Below are 21,409 nucleotides of genomic sequence, written 5' to 3'. Positions count from 1 at the left end.
AAAAGGTTGTATGACTCTTAAAACTGAGTTCATAAGGTCTTGATAATAGAAGCCACTAAAATTCATAGGCTAGACACTGAAATTACTATAAGGTTTCCAAAAGTGACATGAAAATATCAGATGGCTTGGATAAGTAAGAGACTGCCATACCCTTGGCTCAATGATGAGTAAAATTCCATTTGTAAATAAAGACATATATATGTGATTGCTTTTGGCTAAGTGCATTAATATTTGATGGCATTAAATATATTTGTTAAATATTAACAGATATATTTATATATATTTAATATATTTAATTAAATATATTTGTTACCTTACCTAAGGAGAGATCTCCTTGCCGTAACAACAGCGTGAGTATCGTGCAACACTCTTCCATTTGGCTTAATGCACTGACTATAATTGTATTCACCTGTGCCTATAGCTACAACTTCGTGCTGTCCAGCTGAAAGAAAAGGTTAACAGTAGCAGGTTATTTTTACCTTCCTCTTCCCTATGTTCAACCTCCACCTCTTTCTTACCATTTTTTTTCCCATTTATATTCAACAAACTTTTATTTGAGCATCTAGTAAATGCCTGGTACAAAAAGAGAGTAGGTTAAATGAATTAATTATACCAGTAGTTCAATGAAGAAGTCTACCTTACTATTTTAAAGTTAGTAAAATATATTGACCAAAAAGTTGGAAAAGTAATTCTACAATTTCAAATAAGAGTTTGAGAGTCTTCTAAGAAGCAAAATTTAAAAAATACTTCAATAATATCTCAACTTAAAAGGCAGATTTTTATATTATACTTTGTCTACATTTCTCCTACAATCAATAGAATCATTTTTTGCTGTACCCCATTTGAGATTTCTTTGAAACTCTATGCTCAGAAGATAGTTTTTTCCTTTCACCTCCTAACTGTGTGGTCTTTCTATACCCTAGTCGCTAGATCGTTGTTCTTTTTTCTCTAAATATTCTTCTCTGAATACCTATCTCACGCTATTTTACCTTTGTGTCGATTTCAGAAAATCTCTAGTCTTAGTCTTTCAAAGTTCAGTTCCACATTAGCAACTACCTAAGAAAGGACTTCCATTAATTCCACAAAAATTGTTGCGGTCCTACCAAATACTAGGCAGTGAAATAGATGCTAGGAATAAAACACTGAACAAGACAGACCTTCATGAAGCTTCTAATAGGAGAGAAGAAAAAGACTAAAACCACAAATTGTAATAACAGCTTTGAAGGAAACAGATACACGACTCATTTAAAGAATATTAGGAGGAAAGATTACCTCATGAAGTCCAGTTGCAGAATCCCTCCTTATGAAACTGAAATTTAAGTTTCATTATGAGGAGTGAGCAGCATAAGGAGCAGGGTAAAGGATATTCCAGTAATGTCCAAGAAGCTGAATTAGGGGGTCTGTTACAGTAGTCCAGGTCAGAGATAATGACTTAAGACTCAAATGATGGAGGTTAAATGAAAAAAAAAAAAAAAAAGATCAGATCTGAGATAGAGTTTGAGGATATAATAAACAGGACTTGAAGATAAATTGTAAGTTGTTAGGGGAAGGGATAAATAATGGATGACTTAGATTTTTAGCATGTGGATGGATGCCATTTACTGAGATAAAGGAAGCTGGAGGAGTAGGATTAGATGAGAAAAGTAAAAATGTTCTATTATCTCTAATGTATTGGGTTGGCCAAAAAGTTCTAGTATGGGCGTGGGGGATGGGGTGATATAAGGGAATCATATAGTGTCAGTGTAAGTTCTGGAATGGTGATGTATGTTCTGAGTTATAACGGGCAGTAGTGTAGCCAAGAGCTCAGCTTCTTTCTCTGTAACTCAAACTGCAATGTTTCAGGAAGATACTAGAGTTTGATAATGTAGGAAAAAGAGGGAATAACCAAAAGAAGAAATACACGAAGATGTAAGAGGAAATGGCAGGGAAGCCTACCCTGTCCTCCACTGGGCTCACAGCCACCACACAGGGTCTGGTCTTACAGCCAACTGGGTCAGGGGCCAGCCCTGCCTATCCGCATGCCCAGAGTAGTAGGCCCCACCACAACAGAAGGGCACACACATTCCAAATAGAGGGCACCTCTAGAGTATACAGCCCTGGTGACCAGAGAAGAATGTGTTGCTGGGCCCCATAGGATGTTTCCTACAAAAGGCTACTTCTCCAAGAGGGGGAAATGTAACTGAACTACCTAACACATAGAAATAAACACATAGAGAACTGGGCAATACGAAGAGACAGAGAATTATGTTCCAAATGAAGGAATAAGATATAACCTCACAAAAAGAAATAAATGAAGTGGAGATATGCAATCTATTTAATTAAAGAGTTCAAGATAATGATCATAAAGATGTTCACTGAAAACAGGAGAAGAATGGATGAACACAGAGGTAGAAAATATAAAGAACCACCAAACAGAGCTGAGGAATTCAATAACTAAAATTAAAAATACACTAAAAAAGTCAACAGTAGATTAGCTAGTACAGAGGAATGAATCAGTGATCTGGAAGACAGAGTGGTGGAAATCACCTAAGCTAAAGAGAAAAAAAAAAAGAATTTAAAAAATGAGGATAGTGTAAGACACCTCTGAAACAATACCAAGCATACTAACATGTGCATTATAGGGGTCCCAGAAGGAGAAGAGAGACAGAAAGGGGCAGAGATCTTATTTGAAGAAATAGTAGCTAAAAACTTCTCTAACCTGGGGAAGAAAATAGAATCCAGGTCCAGGAGTCATACAGTCCCAAAAAGATGAACTGAAAGAGGTTCAAACCAAGACACATTATAATTAAAAAGGCAAATATTAAAGATAAAGGAAGAGAATAGCAGAAAGAGAAAGGCAACTAGTTACATACAAGGGAACTCCTATAAGACTTTGAGCTGACTGTTCAGCAGAAACTTTGCAGGCCAGAAGGGAGTGGCACAATATATTCAAAGCAATGAAAGGAAAAAAACCTACAATGAAAGGAAAAAACCTACAGTAGAGGATACTCTACCTGACCAGGTTATCATTTAGATTTGAAGGAAAGCAAAGATTTTACAGATAAGCAAAAGCGAAAACAGTTCAGCACCACAAAATCAGCTTTACAAGAAATGTTAAAGGGACTGCTCTAAACAGAAAAGATCACAATTAGCAATATGAAAATTACGAAAGGAAAAAGTTCACTGGTAAAGGCAAACATACAGTGAAGTTGATAGATCAGCCACTTATAAAATTAGTAGGAAGGTTAAAAAACAAAAGCAGTAAAATCATCTATAGCCACAACAAGTAGTTAAGGGATACACACGCCAAAAAGATGTAAAATACATTAACCTTTGGGGGGAGTAAAAATACAGGGTGATAAGAATGCATATGAACTTGAAAGATCATCAACTTAAAATAATCACTCATATATATATATATATATGTACCTCATGGTAGACATAAACGAAAAACCTGTAATACAGATGCACACACAAAAGAGGGAAAGGAATCCAAACACAACCGCTAAAGACAGTCATCAAATCACAAGGGAAGAGAGCAAAAGAAGAAAGGGACAAAAAAGAACTACAAAAATAACCTGAAAACAAGTTAACAAAATGGTAATTAACAAAATGGTAATAAGTATATATCTATCAATAATTACTTTAAATGTAAATGAACTAAAAGCTCCAATCAAAAGACATAAAGTGGCTGAATAAGAAAACAAGATCCACATACATACTGCCTACAAGAGACTCACTTCAGATCTAAAGACACACACAGATTGAAAGTGAAGGGGACAAAGGTATTCCATGCAAACAGAATGAAAAGAAAGCTGGAATAGCAATACTTATTATCAGACAAAACAGACTTTAAAATAAAGACAGTAAAAAGACAAAAGAGGACACTACACAATGATAAAGGGATCAATCCTAAAAGTATATATAACAATTGTAAATGTAAAGCACTCAACATAGGAGGACCTAGATATATAAAGCAAATATTAATAAACGTAACAGGAGAAATTGACAATAATACAGTAATAGTAGGGGACTACACCCCACTTACATCAATGGCCAGACCATCCAGACACATAATCAATTAGAAAACGTCGGTTTTGGATGACACATCAGACCAGATGGAATTAAACATATATGGAACATTTCATCCAAAAGAGCAGAATACACATTCTTTTCAAGTGCACGTGGAACATTCTCCAGGACAGATCACATGTTATGCCACAAAATAAGTCTCAGTAAATTTAAGAATACTGAAATCATATAAGGCATCTTTTCCGACCACAACGCTATGAAAGTGGAAATCAATCACAAGAAAAAAAAGCACAAAAAAACACAAACAGGTAGAGTCTAAACAACATGCTACTAAACAATCAATGGATCACTGAGGATATCAAAAAGGAAATAAAAAAATACCTGGACACAAATGAAACTGCAAGCACAACGACCCAAAACCTATGGGATATAGCAAAAGCAGATGTAAGAAGGAAATTAAAGCAAGTCTACTTCAGGGCTTCCCTGGTGGTGCAGTGGTTTAGAATCCACCTGCCAATGCAGGGGACACTGGTTTGAGCCCTGGTCTGGGAAGATCCCACATGCCATAGAGCAACTAAGCCTGTGTGCCACAACTACTGAGCCTGAACTCTAGAGCCCGTGAGCCAGAACCACTGAGCCTGTGTGCCACAACTACTGAAGCCCGCACACCTAAAGCCCATGCTCCGCAACAAGAGAAGCCACTGCAATGAGAAGCCCACACACTGCAATGAAGAGTAGCCCCCACTCGACGCAACTAGAGAGGGCTGGAGTGCAGCAACAAAGACCCAATGCAGCCATACATACATACATACATAAAATAAAACTATAAAACTTCTAAAAAAATTAGAAAAAAACAAGTCTACTTCAGGAAACAAGAAAAATCTCAAATAAATCATCTAACCTTACACCTAAAAGAACAAGAAAAATAGATATAACCAAAACCTAAAGATAGAAGAAAAGAAATCATAAAGGCCAGAGCAGAAATAAATGAAATAGAGACTAAAAAAAAAAAAACAATAGAAAAGATCAATGAAACTAAGAGTTGGTTCTCTGAAAAGAAACAAAATTGACAAACCTTTAGCCAGATACATCAAGAAAAAGAGAGAAGGCCCACATAAATAAAACTGGAAATGAAAAAAGGGAAGTTACAACTGGCACCACAGAAATACCAAGAATCATAAGAGATTACTCTGAACAATTATATGCCAATAAAATGAACACCCTACAAGAAACAGATAAATTCCTAGAAACATACAATCTCCCAAGACTGAACCAGGAAGAAACAGAAAATATGAACAGACCAATTACTAGTAATGAAATTGAATCAGTAATTTAAAAACTCCCAACATACAAAAGTCCAGGACCAGATGGCTTCACAGGTGACTTCCACCAAACATTCAGAGAAGAGTTAATACCTATTCTTCTCAAACTATTCCAAAAAATTGAAGAGGAAGGGTCACTTCCAAACTCATTCTATAAGGCCAGTATTACCCTGATACCAAAACCAGACAAAGATACCACAGAAAAAGAAAATTACAGACAAATACGCCTAAACACAGATGCAAAAAAATCTTCAGCTAAATATTAGCAAACCAAATTCAACAATACATTGAAAGAAGGATCATACACCATAATCAAGTGGGATTTATTCCGGGGATGCTAGGATGGTTTAATATACACAAATCAATCAATGTGACACACCACATTAACAAACTGAAAATTAAAAAGCATATGATCATCTCAATAGATGCAGAAAAAGCTTTCAGCAAAATTCAACATCCGTTTATGATTAAAAAAATAAACTCTCAACAAAGTGGGTAGCAACGGAACATACCTCAACATAATAAAGGCCATATATGACAAACCCACAGCCAACATCATACTCAATGGTGAAAAGCTGAAAGCATTTCTTCTTATATCAAAGGAATAAGATAAGGATACCCACCCTCACTACTTTTATTCAACACAGTATTGGAAGCCCTAGCCACAGTAATCAGACAAGAAAAAGAAATAAAAGGAAAACAAATTGGATCAGAAGAAGGAAAACTGTCACTGTCTGCAGATGACATACTAAATATAGAAATCCTTAAAGACTCCACCAAAAAACTATTACAACTAATAAATGAATTCAGTAAAGTTGCATGATACAAAATTAATATATAGAAATCTACTGCATTTCTATACACTAATAATGAACTATCAAAAAGACAAATTAAAAAAGCAATCCCATTTAAAATTGCATCAGAAAGAATAAAATACATAGGAATAAATCTAACCAAGGAAGTAAAAGACATACTTAGAAAACTGTAAGACGTTAATGAAAGAATTGAAGTTGACAACAAATAAATGGAAAGATATACCGTGCTCAAGGACTGGAAGAAGTAATATTCTTAAAATGACCATACTACCCAAGGCAATCTACAGACTCAATGCAATCCCTATCAAAATATCAACAGCATTTTTCACAGAACTGGAACAAGTAATTGTACAATTTGTATGGAAACACAAAAACACCCAAATAGCCAAAGTGATCTTGAGAGAGAATGAGAAAGCATGGAGGTATCATGCTCCATGATTTCTAACTAAAGTTGACCCTTGAACAATCATATATATCTTCTCCCCACCTAGGTCACAAAAAATCCTTAAGAATAAGAACCAAATATCAAGTTGTTTTTATATCATCTATAATATCTTATTCAGAGATGAATATAAAATTCAAACGTGTTTAATGAATGATCAATCTAGAACATTACAGGATAAATAAAAGATAAAATGTAATTGGAATCACATCATAATATTCACAGGAAAAAACATAGATTCATGATTTTTCACTTTAATCTTTTATTCTTTGAAAGTGAAGAAAATATGTTAATTTTTATAGAGTCCCTGTCAATATTTGTTATAATGAGGTTAGATTTCAAGCTGGTAGTGACTCCAACACAGTTACTGATTAAAATATTAGGTTATTTTACCATTCTGCAGTTCTCTATTGGTTCCTGTTCAGTATACTTTATCTCTACCTTTGAGAATCTTTGTGTTTAATGACCCACACCTACTAGAAAAGGCCATTTCAAATAAATGCAGCACCACTGTCAACAGGGGCAAAGATAGTTAATTAAAATATTACTAGAGCGTAGTTCAGATCATTAAGTTACCTAATAGTTTTTGTACAAATGAACACATCCCAAGTACTTGCACTTACCTCTTTCAATTATAAAAGCAGCTAATGAGTTGCTACATTTCAGATACTCTGAATGATTAGAAATTAGTTGATAAAATGTTTCTTTAACAATCTGTGAAATCTTTGCGAACTGAATATGTCTCCCTTCTAGAAAAAAAAATCAAATGCAACATGAATTTGAGGAACACTGTGCTTTCTCCCAGAGGTCTCTATTATTCCTCTTATAACCTTTCAACTGAATGAGTTAATTTATAGAGATATGTAAGCAAATTTATAATTTATGTCATGATTGAGATTTTAAAGTATTCCATTCTAAAAGAACACAAGTTATTGAGCTTTTTGGATAGATTCTTGTAAAAAGATGTACAAGTATTACATATTAGAGGATTACTAATTTATAATTGATAAAACATTCAAAAGTCACACAGGACACAAGACAATTCTCTGTTGTATGGGACTGTCCCACATTGCCTGACAAGCAACATCTCAATGAATGCCAGCAGTCTTCGCCAATCATTGTGACAATCAAAATATACTCCTAAGTATTTGCCCCACTGAGAACCACTGCAAAGCACTAAACACTTAAGACTCTTGATATAGTTCCACGTTCCCACTAAAAAAAAAGTCCCAAACTTTGAAAGGAGATAGTCTGAAGTAATCAGGATTACCATAGAACAGTTATAACCAAGAATATACATCAAAAGTCACCCATGGACCTTTTAAAAAAACTGAAAGACTTGAGGTTCTGAGATAGGGCCCTGACCATCTGTTGCTTTGTGTATGTATGCTTGTATATCCCCAGGGAAGAATCATTATTCTAGAGAATGAGAGGTTGCAGAATCACGTAATATAGTATTTCTCAAAGTTTAGTTGTTTACTAAACACTGATAGTTCCTGTTAGTTGCATGATAGTTGCTAAGTAGTCTATCAAGTGGTTCGCAGTCCATTATATCTTCAGAAGAAAAAAGTAAATGAAACAATTTTGCTCTCATACCTTGCATATATATGAATTGTATAACTATATTTTTCACAGAAATTCTTTTTACCTGCTTAATAATTATATTAAAAAGGCACATAAATGATAAAAATTTAACGTTAGTAGTCACAGATAATACAACTCATTTCAGCTAGGCCATTTACAAGTTTTTACTTATATTCGTCAAACTTGAATTTTTCTTTGTTAATACTGTTGATGCTCTTTAGCAAAAACATGTAAAGTCACATCAAGAAAGAGTTAAAGAACATCATAAACACAATCAGAAGAATGAACTACTTGCTATATTCTTTTATCTAACCACAAAGCATACAATGCGAAGGTACAAATTATTATAATTGCATGCTAGCATATATTTCATTTAATTTAGTAAAACTACCGTGTGGTGTAAAAATTAGCTTTTGGTGTTTATGCGGTAAAAATATGACTGAGAAGCACTCAACAACTTGGCTCAGCTTATTACCAAAAACTTATGATACAGGAGAAGCATATTCATTTGATGATATTATAAAGTGAAACGTTTTTTTTCCACTGTAACAGCAATATAAGAGATGTACATTCAGAAGTCTCCCTCTCCAAATGCAACCACTATTACCAGTATGGATATTTTGATAAACAAAAAATACATCTAAACATACACTACTTTAAAAAATAAAAACTGGGGCATGCTAAAATCCACTTTGCATTTACTGTAAGTTCCCTACATACGAACCTTCAAGTTGTGAACTTTCAAAGATGCAAAGGTGCGTTCACATGTCCAATCATGTAAGTTAGTTCACGTGTCTGGCGTACATTGTCACATGTGTGCATCCTCTACAAGTGGTTGTGCTTTTGTGTACTTTACTGTACAGTACTGTATACAGTAGTACAGTATCTTTATTTCAAGCCTAGGATGCCTGGAAGCAAGTATAAAAGCAGCGGTGATGCAGCTGATACTACTGTACTTTTCAAGGTACTGTATAGTAAGATTAAAAATGTTTTATTTTTTGTGTTTGTTTTTTATGTATTATTTGTGTGAAAAGTATTATAAACCTATTACAGTACAGTACTATATAGCGGATTGTGTTATTTGGGTACCTAGGCTAACTTTGTTGGACTTATGAACAAACTGGACTTACAAACATGCTCTCGGAATGGAACTCGTTTGTATGTAAGGGACTTACTGTACTTGGTCTTGGGCATCATTCAGAGGTAGATATTAGTGCTACCCTCCTTCTTCTTAATGGTTCCACAGAATGAATGCACTGTAATTTATTTAATCATGTCCTATATAGGTAGCAATTATTTTGTGCAATGATATAGAACAGAAAAATACACTGCAATTAGTACTGACAGATCAAGAATTATGTGTGTGGCAAGAGAATATTTTGCTGCATATTAAAAACGTTGCACCTGAATATCATAAAGAATGTTTGGAAGTTAACAACATACTGATATAGCTCTTGATCTTAACTGATGTTGAAGGAAATAACAAATGTTGTGAATATAACCAAATCTTAGTTACTAAATGTATCTCTTACTAGCATGCATATGAAGGAATAAGGAGCAAGTGCAATACTATTTTTCCTATACATGTGCGCTGGTTGCTGAGGAAATAAAATGTTCTCCTAAACTATTGGAAGTGAAGGGTGACATAAAAACATGACATACATGATGCTAACACCATTTCTTTGATTTCCAGTCGCTAATTTCAAGTGATCTTTAGTATCATAAGTAACCTGAACCTATCTTCAGAGCCAAAATATCACTATATTAAATGAAGATACACTCCAGTAAAAATATGGCAAAGTAGACAGGCTGCGAAATGGTGATGCCCTCCATAACTAGCCCAACAGGACCTGTTCAGATTTTTATGTATCTCAAATCTTTTTTTCTTCAAAAGTGATAACATCCAACTCCCGTGTTTACCTACAAGCCTGATAATGATGTCTGTTCTCCGTTTCCTGACTAAACGAAAACTGTCAATTTTTAACTTTTTAACTCCTTACCTGAGCCTACCAAACCTGACTCTACTAATGTATTTCTTTAAACATACTGTTAACCACATACTCTTTCTTCCGCATAGATTGATCTGTTTTCTCAGGGTAACAGTAGTCTATATTATTTGCCAACCCTGGATTCTTTCTAACTATTCATTAAAAATGTCCACAGAGGCTGAAAAGAAAGACTAGAGTCCCTTCTCATATTAAGAAATCATTGCTGTTGGACTGATCACTCACTGTCCTTCTGTTCATCAATTCCTATGACTGTTAGGGTAAATGACTATATTTGACTGACTACGTTTAACTATTGGTAGACTTTGCCTTTTGAATGCGCCTATTTTCCCTGGTCTGGTCGTTTTACTCCAAACAAGCACACAAATGGAGTTTTTTTCTGTCTCAGAAAGACAATGGACAACTAAACCTGAAAAGGCATAAATCCTAATCCTCAGACCTGGAAAAGACAAAGAAAGAAACGCTGTTCTTCACTTTAGTTGTACAAATACTCTAAACTTTAAAGTCTGAAGTGTTACTACTATGTAGGCAATGTAGAAATTAAGGATAATTTCCTGCCTTTCAGGGGATTCACAATCTAATGGGAAAAGTATATAATAATCCACATAATGTTGAATATAATAAAATGTTAAAATAATAGTAGTTACTATTTAGTGAGCACCTACTGTTGCCAGGCACTGATCAAGTTTTTTTTTACATGCATAATTTAATCCTCACAATAATCCTATGAGATAATTATTATTGTAGCCATTTTATAGATAGAGAAATTAAGGTGCACAGAGAGGTAACTGGTCCTAGGTCACATAACTAGTAATTTCAATTGCAGTTGTAGTTTTCTTTGGGCTTGAGTGACAAATAGCTAACATTAAAAGAAAGTGAATAGATTACTTGAAATGAATACCCCAACCATCAAGCACCAGAAAGCCACTGGATTTCATTAATGACCCGCTCACTGAAGCAAAGAGTTCTCAAAAAAGCAGTTATATGATATTGATAAGCCATCTCTTTATAAGAAAAAAACCACTTCTTCAATAGTTCCTCTCCAATTTTATTATTTCTCTCATTTTTAGCAGAGTATGGAAGGAAATACTCATCTTTGTAGAAGTGTGACGGGTTTGAATAATAAAATACTAATGTACATTTTCATACCCATGCATATTTTAATTATATGCTGTTATAATTTTTAATTGGGTTAATCTTCTTTAAAATTTATCATAGGCCTTCCCTGGTGGCGCAGTGGTTGAGAATCTGCCTGCCAATGCAGGGAACACGGATTCCAGCCCTGGTCTGGGAAGATCCCACATGCTGCAGAGCAACTAGGCCCGTGAGCCACAACTACTGAGCCTGCGCGTCTGGAGCCTGTGCTCCGCACCAAGAGAGGCCTCGACAGTGAGAGGCCCGCGCACCGCGATGAAGAGTGGCCCCCGCTCGCCGCAACTAGAGAAAGCCCTCGCACAGAAACGAAGACCCAACACAGCCAAAAATAAATAAATTAATTAATTAATTTAAAAAAAATTATCATAAAGGACTTTCCTACCATAATGTACTTTTGAAACATATACTGGTTCAGGTGAAACAATAGGTTCTGCAGGGATAGGAGGGGGACCTGTAAATAAAACAAAAACATAAGGAAAAATGAAACATCAAATGTTCCAAAGAGCAGGTATCATACTACTCTGTAATAAAACAGCAATCCAAGAATGATTATCTTTTCTGTATACTTCTGCCAACTCTAGGCCATCTATTATCCATTAGCTCAGCTTTGCTAAATGTCTTTCCTATATTGAAATCAATTCTACAAACACCAAATACTTTTCTGGGTTCCCTATTTTTATGCTACTATATAGCTTGCTTTGTAATAGATTCAACATTCTGAAAATCGGTTAAAATGAAACCCTGTTCTAAATGCTTATGAACAATTTTACATTTACAATAATACTAGGTAAAACATTTAAACTTAATATTCTACCAAAAATTTAGTAAGTAAAAAATTACCATTTTAATGCTATTTTATCAGAGTAGTTTGTAGGGGAATACTTCATTCAAAGTTTTCTAAGCTTTCAGTCCCATTCTTTGCAATAGCTTTCCAATTTGGTTCCCAAGTTGGGAAATCCACGAAAAACAAGAAAAGAACATGACACTAAACTAAAGGGACGACAAAAGATCAGGAAAGCTTAAATGAGAAGGGTCCAGGAGCAAAGGTTCAACTAAAGTAGTCAATATCTCTCAAGAAATCATTAATAAAGACAGAGAAAGAAAATAGAACTGCTACTCTGGACCTCATTTTGAGTAAAATGAGAAACTGGTTGTAACACAGAAATTAGCAAAGAAAGACTGACAATGTCATCTTGGGGTTCACATTAGTTAAGTAAATGTTGACTATAGTTAGATATATACACTCTGGACTTTAAATAAGCAGAACTTTAAAAACTCAGAGAAAGATAGATTTTTTTCCATCTATTCAGTGAGGATCAAGTGAAATGAAAACTAAAGATATTAAATCCTGTTTATCAAGCACAAATGCTTTCAATAAATAAGAAAATGTGACTGTACAAGTTGGTCTGCATTTTGAAACACCATATACAGACAGAATAATCTTGAAAAAGATGAACAAAGTTGGAGGACTCACACTTCCTGATTTCAAAACTTAATTACAAAAGTTACATTAATCAAAACAGTGTGGCAATGGCATAAAGACAGACACTTATAGACCTATGAAATAGAATCAAGAGCGCAGAAATAAATCCTTACCAAGGTGGTCAAATGATTCTCAACAAAAGTGTCAATACCATTCAGTAGGGGAAAGGACAGTCTTTTCTACAAATGATGCTGGAAAAACTAGATGATATCCACATGCAAAAGAATGAAGCTGGACCCTCAGCTAACCCTATATACAAAAATTAACACAATATGGATCAAAGACCCAAACATAAAAGCTACAACTATAAAACTCTTAGAAGAAAACATGGGCAAAAAGCTTCATGACATTGGATTTGGTAATGATTTCTTGGATCTGATGAAAGGCACAGGAAACAAAAAAAACAGGCAAATTGGACATTTTCAAAATTGAAAACTTCTGTGACTCAAAGGCCACTATTAACAGAGTAAAAATGCAAATCACAAAAGAGGAGCAAATATTTTAAAATCACATATCTGATAAGTGATTGTTATCCGGAATACACAGAAGACTCCTAAAACTCAAAAGAAAACCAAACAACCCAATTCAAAAATGGGCAAAGGACACAAGTATGACATTTCTCTAAAGAAGATATACAAGTGGGCAATAAGCACATGAAAAAAATGGTCAACATCACTAATAATTAGGGAAAGCAAATCAAAATCACAATGAGGGGGCTTCCCTGGTGGCGCAGTGGTTGGGAGTCTGCCTGCCAGTGCAGGGGACACGGGTTCGAGCCCTGGTCTGGGAAGATCCCACATGCCGCGGAGCAACTGGGCCCGTGAGCCACAATTACTGAGCCTGCGCGTCTGGAGCTTGTGCTCCGCAACAAGAGAGGCCGCGATAGTGAGAGGCCTGCGCACCGCGATGAAGAGTGGCTCCCGCTTGCCACAACTGGAGAGAGCCCTCGCGCAGAAACGAAGACCCAACACAGCCATAAATAAATAAATAAAAATAAAAATTGTATAACTTTAAAAAAAAAAAAAAATCACAATGAGACATGATATCACACCCATTAGGATGGCTACTATCAAAAAAAATGAATAGCAAGTGTTGACAAGGATGTGGAAAAATTAGAACCCTTGTGCACTGCGGGTGGAATGTAAAATGGGGCAGCCATTATGGTAAACAATATGGCAGTTCTTCAAAAAAATTAAATACAAAATTACCATATGACCCAGCAATTCCACTGCTGGGTATAAAACCCGAACAATTGAAAGCAGGGTGTCAAAGAGATATTTGTACACCCATGTTCATAGCAGCATTATTTACAATAGTCAAAAGGAGAAGCAACCCAAATGTCCATCAACAGATGAATGGATAAACAATATGTGGTATACACATACAACAGAATTATTATTCAGCCTTAAAAAGGCAGGAAATTCTGACGCATGCCACAACATGGATAAACTGGCTAAGTGAAATAATCCAGTCACAAAAGAAACACATACTGTATGATTCTACTTAAATGAGGTACCTAGAGTAGTCAAATTCATATAGACAGAAAGTAGAATGGTAATTGCCATGGGCTTGGTGGAGGGGGGAATGGGGGTAACTGTTTAATGAGTATAGAATTTCAGTTTTGCAAGATGAATAGTTATGGATATTGGATGCACAAAAAAGTGAATGTACTTAACACTACTGAACTGTACACTTAAAACGGTTAACTTGGTAATTTTTATGTTTTAAATACATGCATTACAAAAAGTTTACATTACTTTTACCACATTATTAAATGATTTTTTAAGGGATATTGAACTAAAATAAACACAGAGCCAGATTCTTAAATCACTGTGTCAAAAAGTGTTTAAAAAAAAAAAAAAGTGTTAGATTTTCAAAACCTAACATAATATCATTAATCATACTGCTCTTGAAAAGAGAGCAAAAAAGTATTTATATGGTTAACAAAAAACTAAAAATATACTTTCAAAAACACCATGTACAATATATGAAAGAAGATATACATGAAATATAATTCTGATGAGTTCAGAATTTTGAAAAAATTAAAAATAAGTTTTTAAAATTTTACATTATAAATAGGGAGAAGGAGACTAGAAAAACAACTATAACATTAACAGCAAAGAAAAGAAATAAATACTCAATACTTATCTTCCATACCCCTTCACAAGAAAAATAAATAGTTAAGCTCAGTTGTCTAGGACAAACATTTTAAAGAAAACGTAGTTCATTATAAGGGAAAAGATGACCTAATTGAATTATTTCCAGGCTCTATGCCAAGAGAAAACCTTTTATTAAAGAACTCTTAGTCATCATTAAGGCACTATTGGAACTTTTTGAGAAAACAATGGTGAATATAAAAGTGGCATCAGTGGAGATGGGAAAATGTTACTTTAATTTTCACAAAAAGGGAAAAGATAAATGTTTAGAAACTAAAAATTGTGGCCCACAGGGCAAAAGATTTGCTAGCTGTAGATAAACATTTTGAAAACCCTTAGGGGAAATGCATTTTTCATGAGAAGCCAATCATAAATATCATTTTCTGATAATTAAATTAGATGCATGGGAAATTCTGTAGATATATTTTAACTTGATTTCAACGAAGTGTTTTAGTTCCTTGAGGGTAGAGAATAGGTCTTACTTGATTCTAGATTCCTAGTATTTACCACAGTCCCTGGAAGTTATCACAGTCCTAGTATTTACCATAGCACATCCTCAAAACATAGATTTATTGATTCAAATGCATGTGATGGTTGGAAAGAAACGGGGAAAATATTGCTGGGGACATACCTAGGTGGGTTGATAGCTTATAAAATAATCACATATAAAGAATTTCCATTGATAAACTGCCAGCATGGATAAGACACCAAAATTATCATACCCAGCCCTAAAAAATTAATTAATAAATCTAAAAAATAGTGAACAGAAATATGAAAATTAACAAAATACTTTCCTAAGTACTTATTTAATCCAAACTATGACAGACTATCAGTATTTTGAAAACAATGAGAAAGACTACACATCAAAACTTAATAATGGTTTTAATTAAACAACAGAAAAATTAAAATATATGGAATAAGAACTGAACTTAAAGAACAAAATGACTTTAAGGAAAGTATTACAAGAGAAATATTAAAATTAATAGGTTATAAACAAACAAAAAAAGCCCAGTCATACGGTGATTTGAATTTAACTAGAATTTATTGTCACTGTTTAAATCAAATTTAAATGTTTTTCTTTACTAAAGTTGCCTCATTTATAGCTAAACCAAAATGTAATCTAACATGAATGAATACTGACAAAAACTGGTTACTATGCTAACATATATATTCCTCAAATTGATTAATATTTAATAAGAACCACTGTCATTTGATTATGTTACTGTTCACCAGGCACTGGTTATAAGCTTTGCATCCATTATTTACTGAATCCTAATGACAGCCATAGTAGGTATCTATCCTTGTCTCCATTTTTCAAATGATGAAACATAGGCTTAGGAGGCAAACAACTTGTCTTGTCCAGGGTCAATACTCAATCCTGAGCGATCTAATTGTGGAGTTTACACTCTCAACCTATTTGCTATGTTACCTTAGGCCCTTATTTTCTCAAGTAACCCTACCATTACCGAATTTAACATAGGCAAACTTAACAAAAATTGCATTAAAAACCTCTACGTGTGAAGTGCACAGTGTTAAGTTCATAATAAGAATCCAGTAAGTTACAGAGAAAGCTAAGTTTCAGGACTCAAACCCATCTACAATCTGACAAGTTATCAGACAGTTCAGCAACATGTTTACATCTCTGGTGTTGAAATATACAAGAGCATTTTAACTACTATTAAATAAGTCAGCAATCAGCAATGGAAGAAAATTATTCAAATCCTGCTACTTCTATCTTGTAGTTGCCAAGTAACTCTTCATTAACATAAATCTTTCAGGTGACTCTTTCTGGAAAATGATACACTTTATAAACACTACTTTATAATCAAGAATATTTACCTGATGTTTCTGAAATTCTTGGTTCAGTTTCAGCCAATTGTAGAAGCTCATCAAGAGCTAATTTTGCTGCATTTGATCTAGACTCCTTTTTATTTTGTCCCAGTCCAGTCTTGTATTGAATACCATCCACCACAGCACAAAAAGCAAAATATGGTCCCAAAACATTACCTTGAAAAATAACTCAGAATGAATGTTGTAATACTTCACAGTATGATCTTGCAAAAGATGTCTGTGACATAGGAAAACATCCCAGTACAACTGCAGAAAACTATCTCAGCCTATCAGTTATTCTGCAGAGCCAATACAGGTTAAAAGTAAAGCGGAGTGGGCCCCTGAACTAGTTCTGAGGAATCCTTCAAGCAGCCAGTTTGGCTCCAGATTCAGCATGAACAATAGGGCCAGCTTAGAGTACATGTCACACACAGAGTGACAGTGCCTTGTATAATGCCTGGCAATGGTAAGCATCCCAATATCTATCTAATGACCAATGAGAGGGAAGATGTGGAGCCTCTGGCAACATGTCTCTTCTTTCAAACTTCAATACCAATGAAGTTGAACAACTCCTACCCTCTGAGTGCCCTGATACTCTTATAAGCTCCGGAACAGAAGGAATCCCTTTGAAGGAATCTTACGTTTCTATCAGGGAGTCACAATAAGCAATCCAACCCATCATAGCCTTACGGTGTGTGGGGGGGATTTACAAGGAAAACCAAACAGTAAATAATAATAAAAAAAGATATGCTAAAGAACTAAACTGTCCAGTCATCCAAAATTACCGGAAAAATTACCTTTACACAGTTACATTTACCTAGTTTTCATATTGGCCTGATGAAAAATGAAATGGAACCATCTTCTAAATTTACAAGCCAAAGATTTTTCTGGTTCAAGTTTTACTCGGTATTCAGACTATAGGAGGCCTTTTTAAGTCTCCATTCCGGTTACAAATGGCTACATACAGTGTCACTCCATATAAGCCTCATTATTATTGTATTATCTTGTTTTCTTACATATTCCATTAACTGCTGGGTTTTTCTTTAAGATGTACATCAAGATTTTAGAAGCAACTCCAGACTGCATCAGGGTAAACTGTTTTCCTCCTAACATCTATGACCTCAGTTTCCCAAATTCCTTCCTTCATGATCACCTGGGCTCCAATCCAAATTTAGTAAACCTGAGACTATTTTATATTTTTAACAAGTGGCCCAGATGATTCTTATTTGTGAGATATTATGTGTCAAATTTGTTAATAAGTACTCTGCGTCAGAGTGCTGAGACTTTAAGCTTCATCCTGTTTCTACCCCAAGTTCTCAAACTTGATCATCATCTAAATCCATACTAAAGAGCTTGTTAAAAAATACTGACACTCTGGTTTTTCTACCAAATCTACTGAATCAGATTATTCAGCTAGTACTATGCACATAAAATGAACACCATTAACAATCACTAGATTGTGTTTTTGAGTTTTTGCTTGGTTCAACGAAGAGCTGCCCTGATAAGTTTTTTTCATACTGTGACCAATAGTTTACATTTTCCAAGGGCAGTTTGAGAAGAACGGCAGAAAGCTAACTAATTACACCAATATTCAGTCCATAGTATTGATCACATGAAGTTATCCAACCTACAGTGATAGGACCTAGGAAAACTTCACTTCATTATTAAGACCTATTTTTGTCACCTGTTAATTTTCCTAATCACTAGTCATAAGGTTAAGAAATCAGAAACTTCTTTCTATCTTTTACTAATCTGTACTCCTGTAGCCTTCCACAGGCCCAATCTGCTAACAGATTCTTTTGGCAGGGGACAGTTTAACAGAGAATGGAGAAATTTAGTCACAGACAAGTCTGCAGACAGAGAATCAATCAGGTAACTACTATTTTCCCTTACTTTATAAAAATTATGTTCTGAAATATAAATTGCAGAAGCCAAATTTGATTATAATTTTTGTTAGGCATCATCATCACAGAATACTCATAAAATCATCAGAGTCCAAATATTCAACATCCCTACAAAAATATATTTATGCTATAAGATGTACTTACACTTGAAAATAATCTACAAGGCTGATGAGATTTCCGTTAAACTAGCCATACACAAAAAATTAAAATTGAGTGATTTTAGAACTTTTGTATGAGTAAATTTAGAGGCTCAAAAGGCTAAAGAAGGGCTTCCCTGGTGGCGCAGTGGTTGAGAGTCTGCCTGCCAATGCAAGGGACATGGGTTCGAGCCCTGGTCTGGGAAGATCCCACATGTCACGGAGTGGCTGGGCCCGTGAGCCACAATTGCTGAGCCTGCGCGTCTGGAGCCTGTGCTCTGCAACAAGAGAGGCCGCGATAGTGAGAGGCCCGCGCACCGCGATGAGGAGTGGTCCCCGCTTGCCACAACTGGGGAAGGCCCTCGCACAGAAACAAAGACCCAGCACAGCCATAAATAATAAATAAATAAAAAATTTTAAAAAAAGGCTAAAGAAGTATGAACATAAAAATTTCTTAAGTACCCTTGTCAAGACATACTAGCAATTATCTAACCCCGACATTAGGCAAATAAACAAGATAATCAAATTTGGTACCACTTATATACTCTGTTTTCAATAGGAAAATATTTTCTAGCACTGGAACAATCAGATACAACTTCGCACTTGCCTGATGTTACTGTTTCCTTAAGGTCAAGCTGAACCCGCTGCATTTGCGCAAACTGATGCAAGGCTGATACAGGATTTATCTCTCCACGCTTGTATTTCATTATAAATTCCTTAGATATTTTTTTCGGAGGAAGGAGAGAATTTGAAATAGATGAAAGACCTTTGGAGAGCAATGGTTCTGGAAAATTACCTAAAAATAAATGTTTATGCTTGTCAACTTGGTTAAATTAAAAAGAATAAGACAAGCAAAAGCACCAAACACTTTCCTAAAATGGAAGGTGTTCCAGACACAGTCACATGTGTTTTTCATTAACAATGAGTTTCTACTACTAAATAAGTGTAACCTGTTACTGTATATATCTTTTAGAGTACTAAGACTATTTTGCAAAGTGCTATCATTGTCATATAATTAAGTGATATCAAAGAATCCTAGAATTTCAGTGATGTCAAGGTCTTCAGAGGCTCTCTAAGCCAGTTTTACCCATGATGTCACTAAGGCCTAAAATGTATTAAGACAGATGTGGGACTAGAACCTAGTTTCTGCTTCCCATTCACTATTTCATATTACCTTTCACGTTGAATTCAATCAAATTTTTAGTGTGTCTGTCCCTGCTTTACACTTAACACTCTGCTAAGTGATATGTGGAATAGAAACCAGTATAAATCCAGTCCTCTCTCCTGAAGGGAATGACACAGCCTCACCTCAAAAAGGCAAGACACACTGGAAGTGGTTGTACACCCAAGTGGTAAAGAACAATTAAGTCAGTAGCCAGGGGAAGGATTTCTACTGTGCTGGGAGTCAAATCCAAGTTTCAGTTGGGACATGGCCACAGGTAAATGGATATATATCCAGGAAACATTTAAACTGGGGGCCCAACAAAACTAACTGGCCATCTCAGAATCTTAAAGAACATAGGCGTTATTACAAATGTAAAAGAGTTTGTACCCGTCACTTGCGTAACCTTGGATGCCATGTTCGACAGGCTGTAACTTTCCGAGGAACACCCTGTGGGTGTGGTTACTGTCTGGGCTGATGGCTGAACCGGCAAGTTCTTTTTCAGCATCTGGGCAAAGCTGGGGACCCGAGAACTCTGAAACCAGTCATCGTGGCCAGACATTTTCTCACCTACAAATTGTAAGCAAATTGTCAGAAGACAAAAAAAAAAAAAAAGTACTACGTAAGCTAAAAATACTCTGAAATAAAAACCAACCACAATCCCATAAGCGGCCTTTACACACACTCACATGACAAGCGCTAAACCTCTAACTGACGTCACGACTGCTCTGTGCCTGCAGTTTTACGGGTGACAGAACTGTCTCTCCTAAATCCCTCCCCAAAGCACTGCTACAAGGAGGAAAGAAGGCACGAGGTAGTCCGTGGTGAAAAGCCCTTCCTCGGGTGTCAGGGAAAACAACAACAACAAAAAGAATACATTTGAGACCCGCAGCGGCCCGCCCGTTGGCGGCCTCCCAAATCCCAGCCCAACTCCCACCCACCAAAATTGTCCTTCTAACCCTGGTGGCCAGACCCCTCCGGCGGGCAGCTCTGACCGAGCCGCAGGCCGGGGGCTCGCCGGCCGGCCGCCGCCGATGCCATAGCTTCTTCCTCCCTGCCGCAACCTCTCACTTCAGACCGCTCGGCCTGACAACCAGGCGGCCAGGGCTGCGTCTTTCAAAAGACGGCCTCGCGGCGTCCCTGTAGGCCCGGGACTGACGCCCCCGCGCCCTGCCTCATCCAATCACCAACCGTCTCCTAGGCCCGGGCTTCCGCCCCCCGCGTCTGCGCCTGCGCCTGCGCCTGCGCGTGCCCGCCGCGCTCCACGGCTTGTATCGCCAAGCGTCGGGACGCCGCGGAACGTCGTGCACGTTTAAGGCCGCGGGATGTGCGCCCAGCTCTCCGAGAGAAGTGGGTAACCAGGCCCTCTGGCCGCCTTGACTGCTGGAACACGCCGGTAACT

At 36.1% G+C, this 21,409-nt stretch overlaps 1 protein-coding gene across 2 annotated transcripts in view; it reads right to left on the bottom strand.

The window, feature by feature from the left end:
• Positions 1-20,569, bottom strand: part of ADAD1 (adenosine deaminase domain containing 1) — a 45,629-nt gene extending 25,060 nt beyond the window's left edge. For both annotated transcript variants that reach the window (XM_059924251.1, XM_059924252.1), the window contains exons 1-6: positions 20,398-20,569; positions 19,453-19,641; positions 16,814-16,981; positions 11,718-11,786; positions 7,214-7,339; positions 319-442 (exon numbers count right to left, since the gene is read on the bottom strand). In XM_059924251.1, the coding sequence (XP_059780234.1) occupies positions 319-442; positions 7,214-7,339; positions 11,718-11,786; positions 16,814-16,981; positions 19,453-19,641; positions 20,398-20,569 (848 nt within the window). The remainder of the gene's footprint in view (positions 1-318; positions 443-7,213; positions 7,340-11,717; positions 11,787-16,813; positions 16,982-19,452; positions 19,642-20,397) is intronic.
• Positions 20,570-21,409: the final 840 nt, after the last annotated feature.

The sequence above is a fragment of the Balaenoptera ricei genome, chromosome 5, assembly GCF_028023285.1.
Source record: "Balaenoptera ricei isolate mBalRic1 chromosome 5, mBalRic1.hap2, whole genome shotgun sequence".
Taxonomy (NCBI): Eukaryota; Metazoa; Chordata; class Mammalia; order Artiodactyla; family Balaenopteridae; genus Balaenoptera; species Balaenoptera ricei.
Note: the sequence above shows the minus strand (reverse complement) of the source record. Positions and strands in the feature narration are given on the sequence as shown.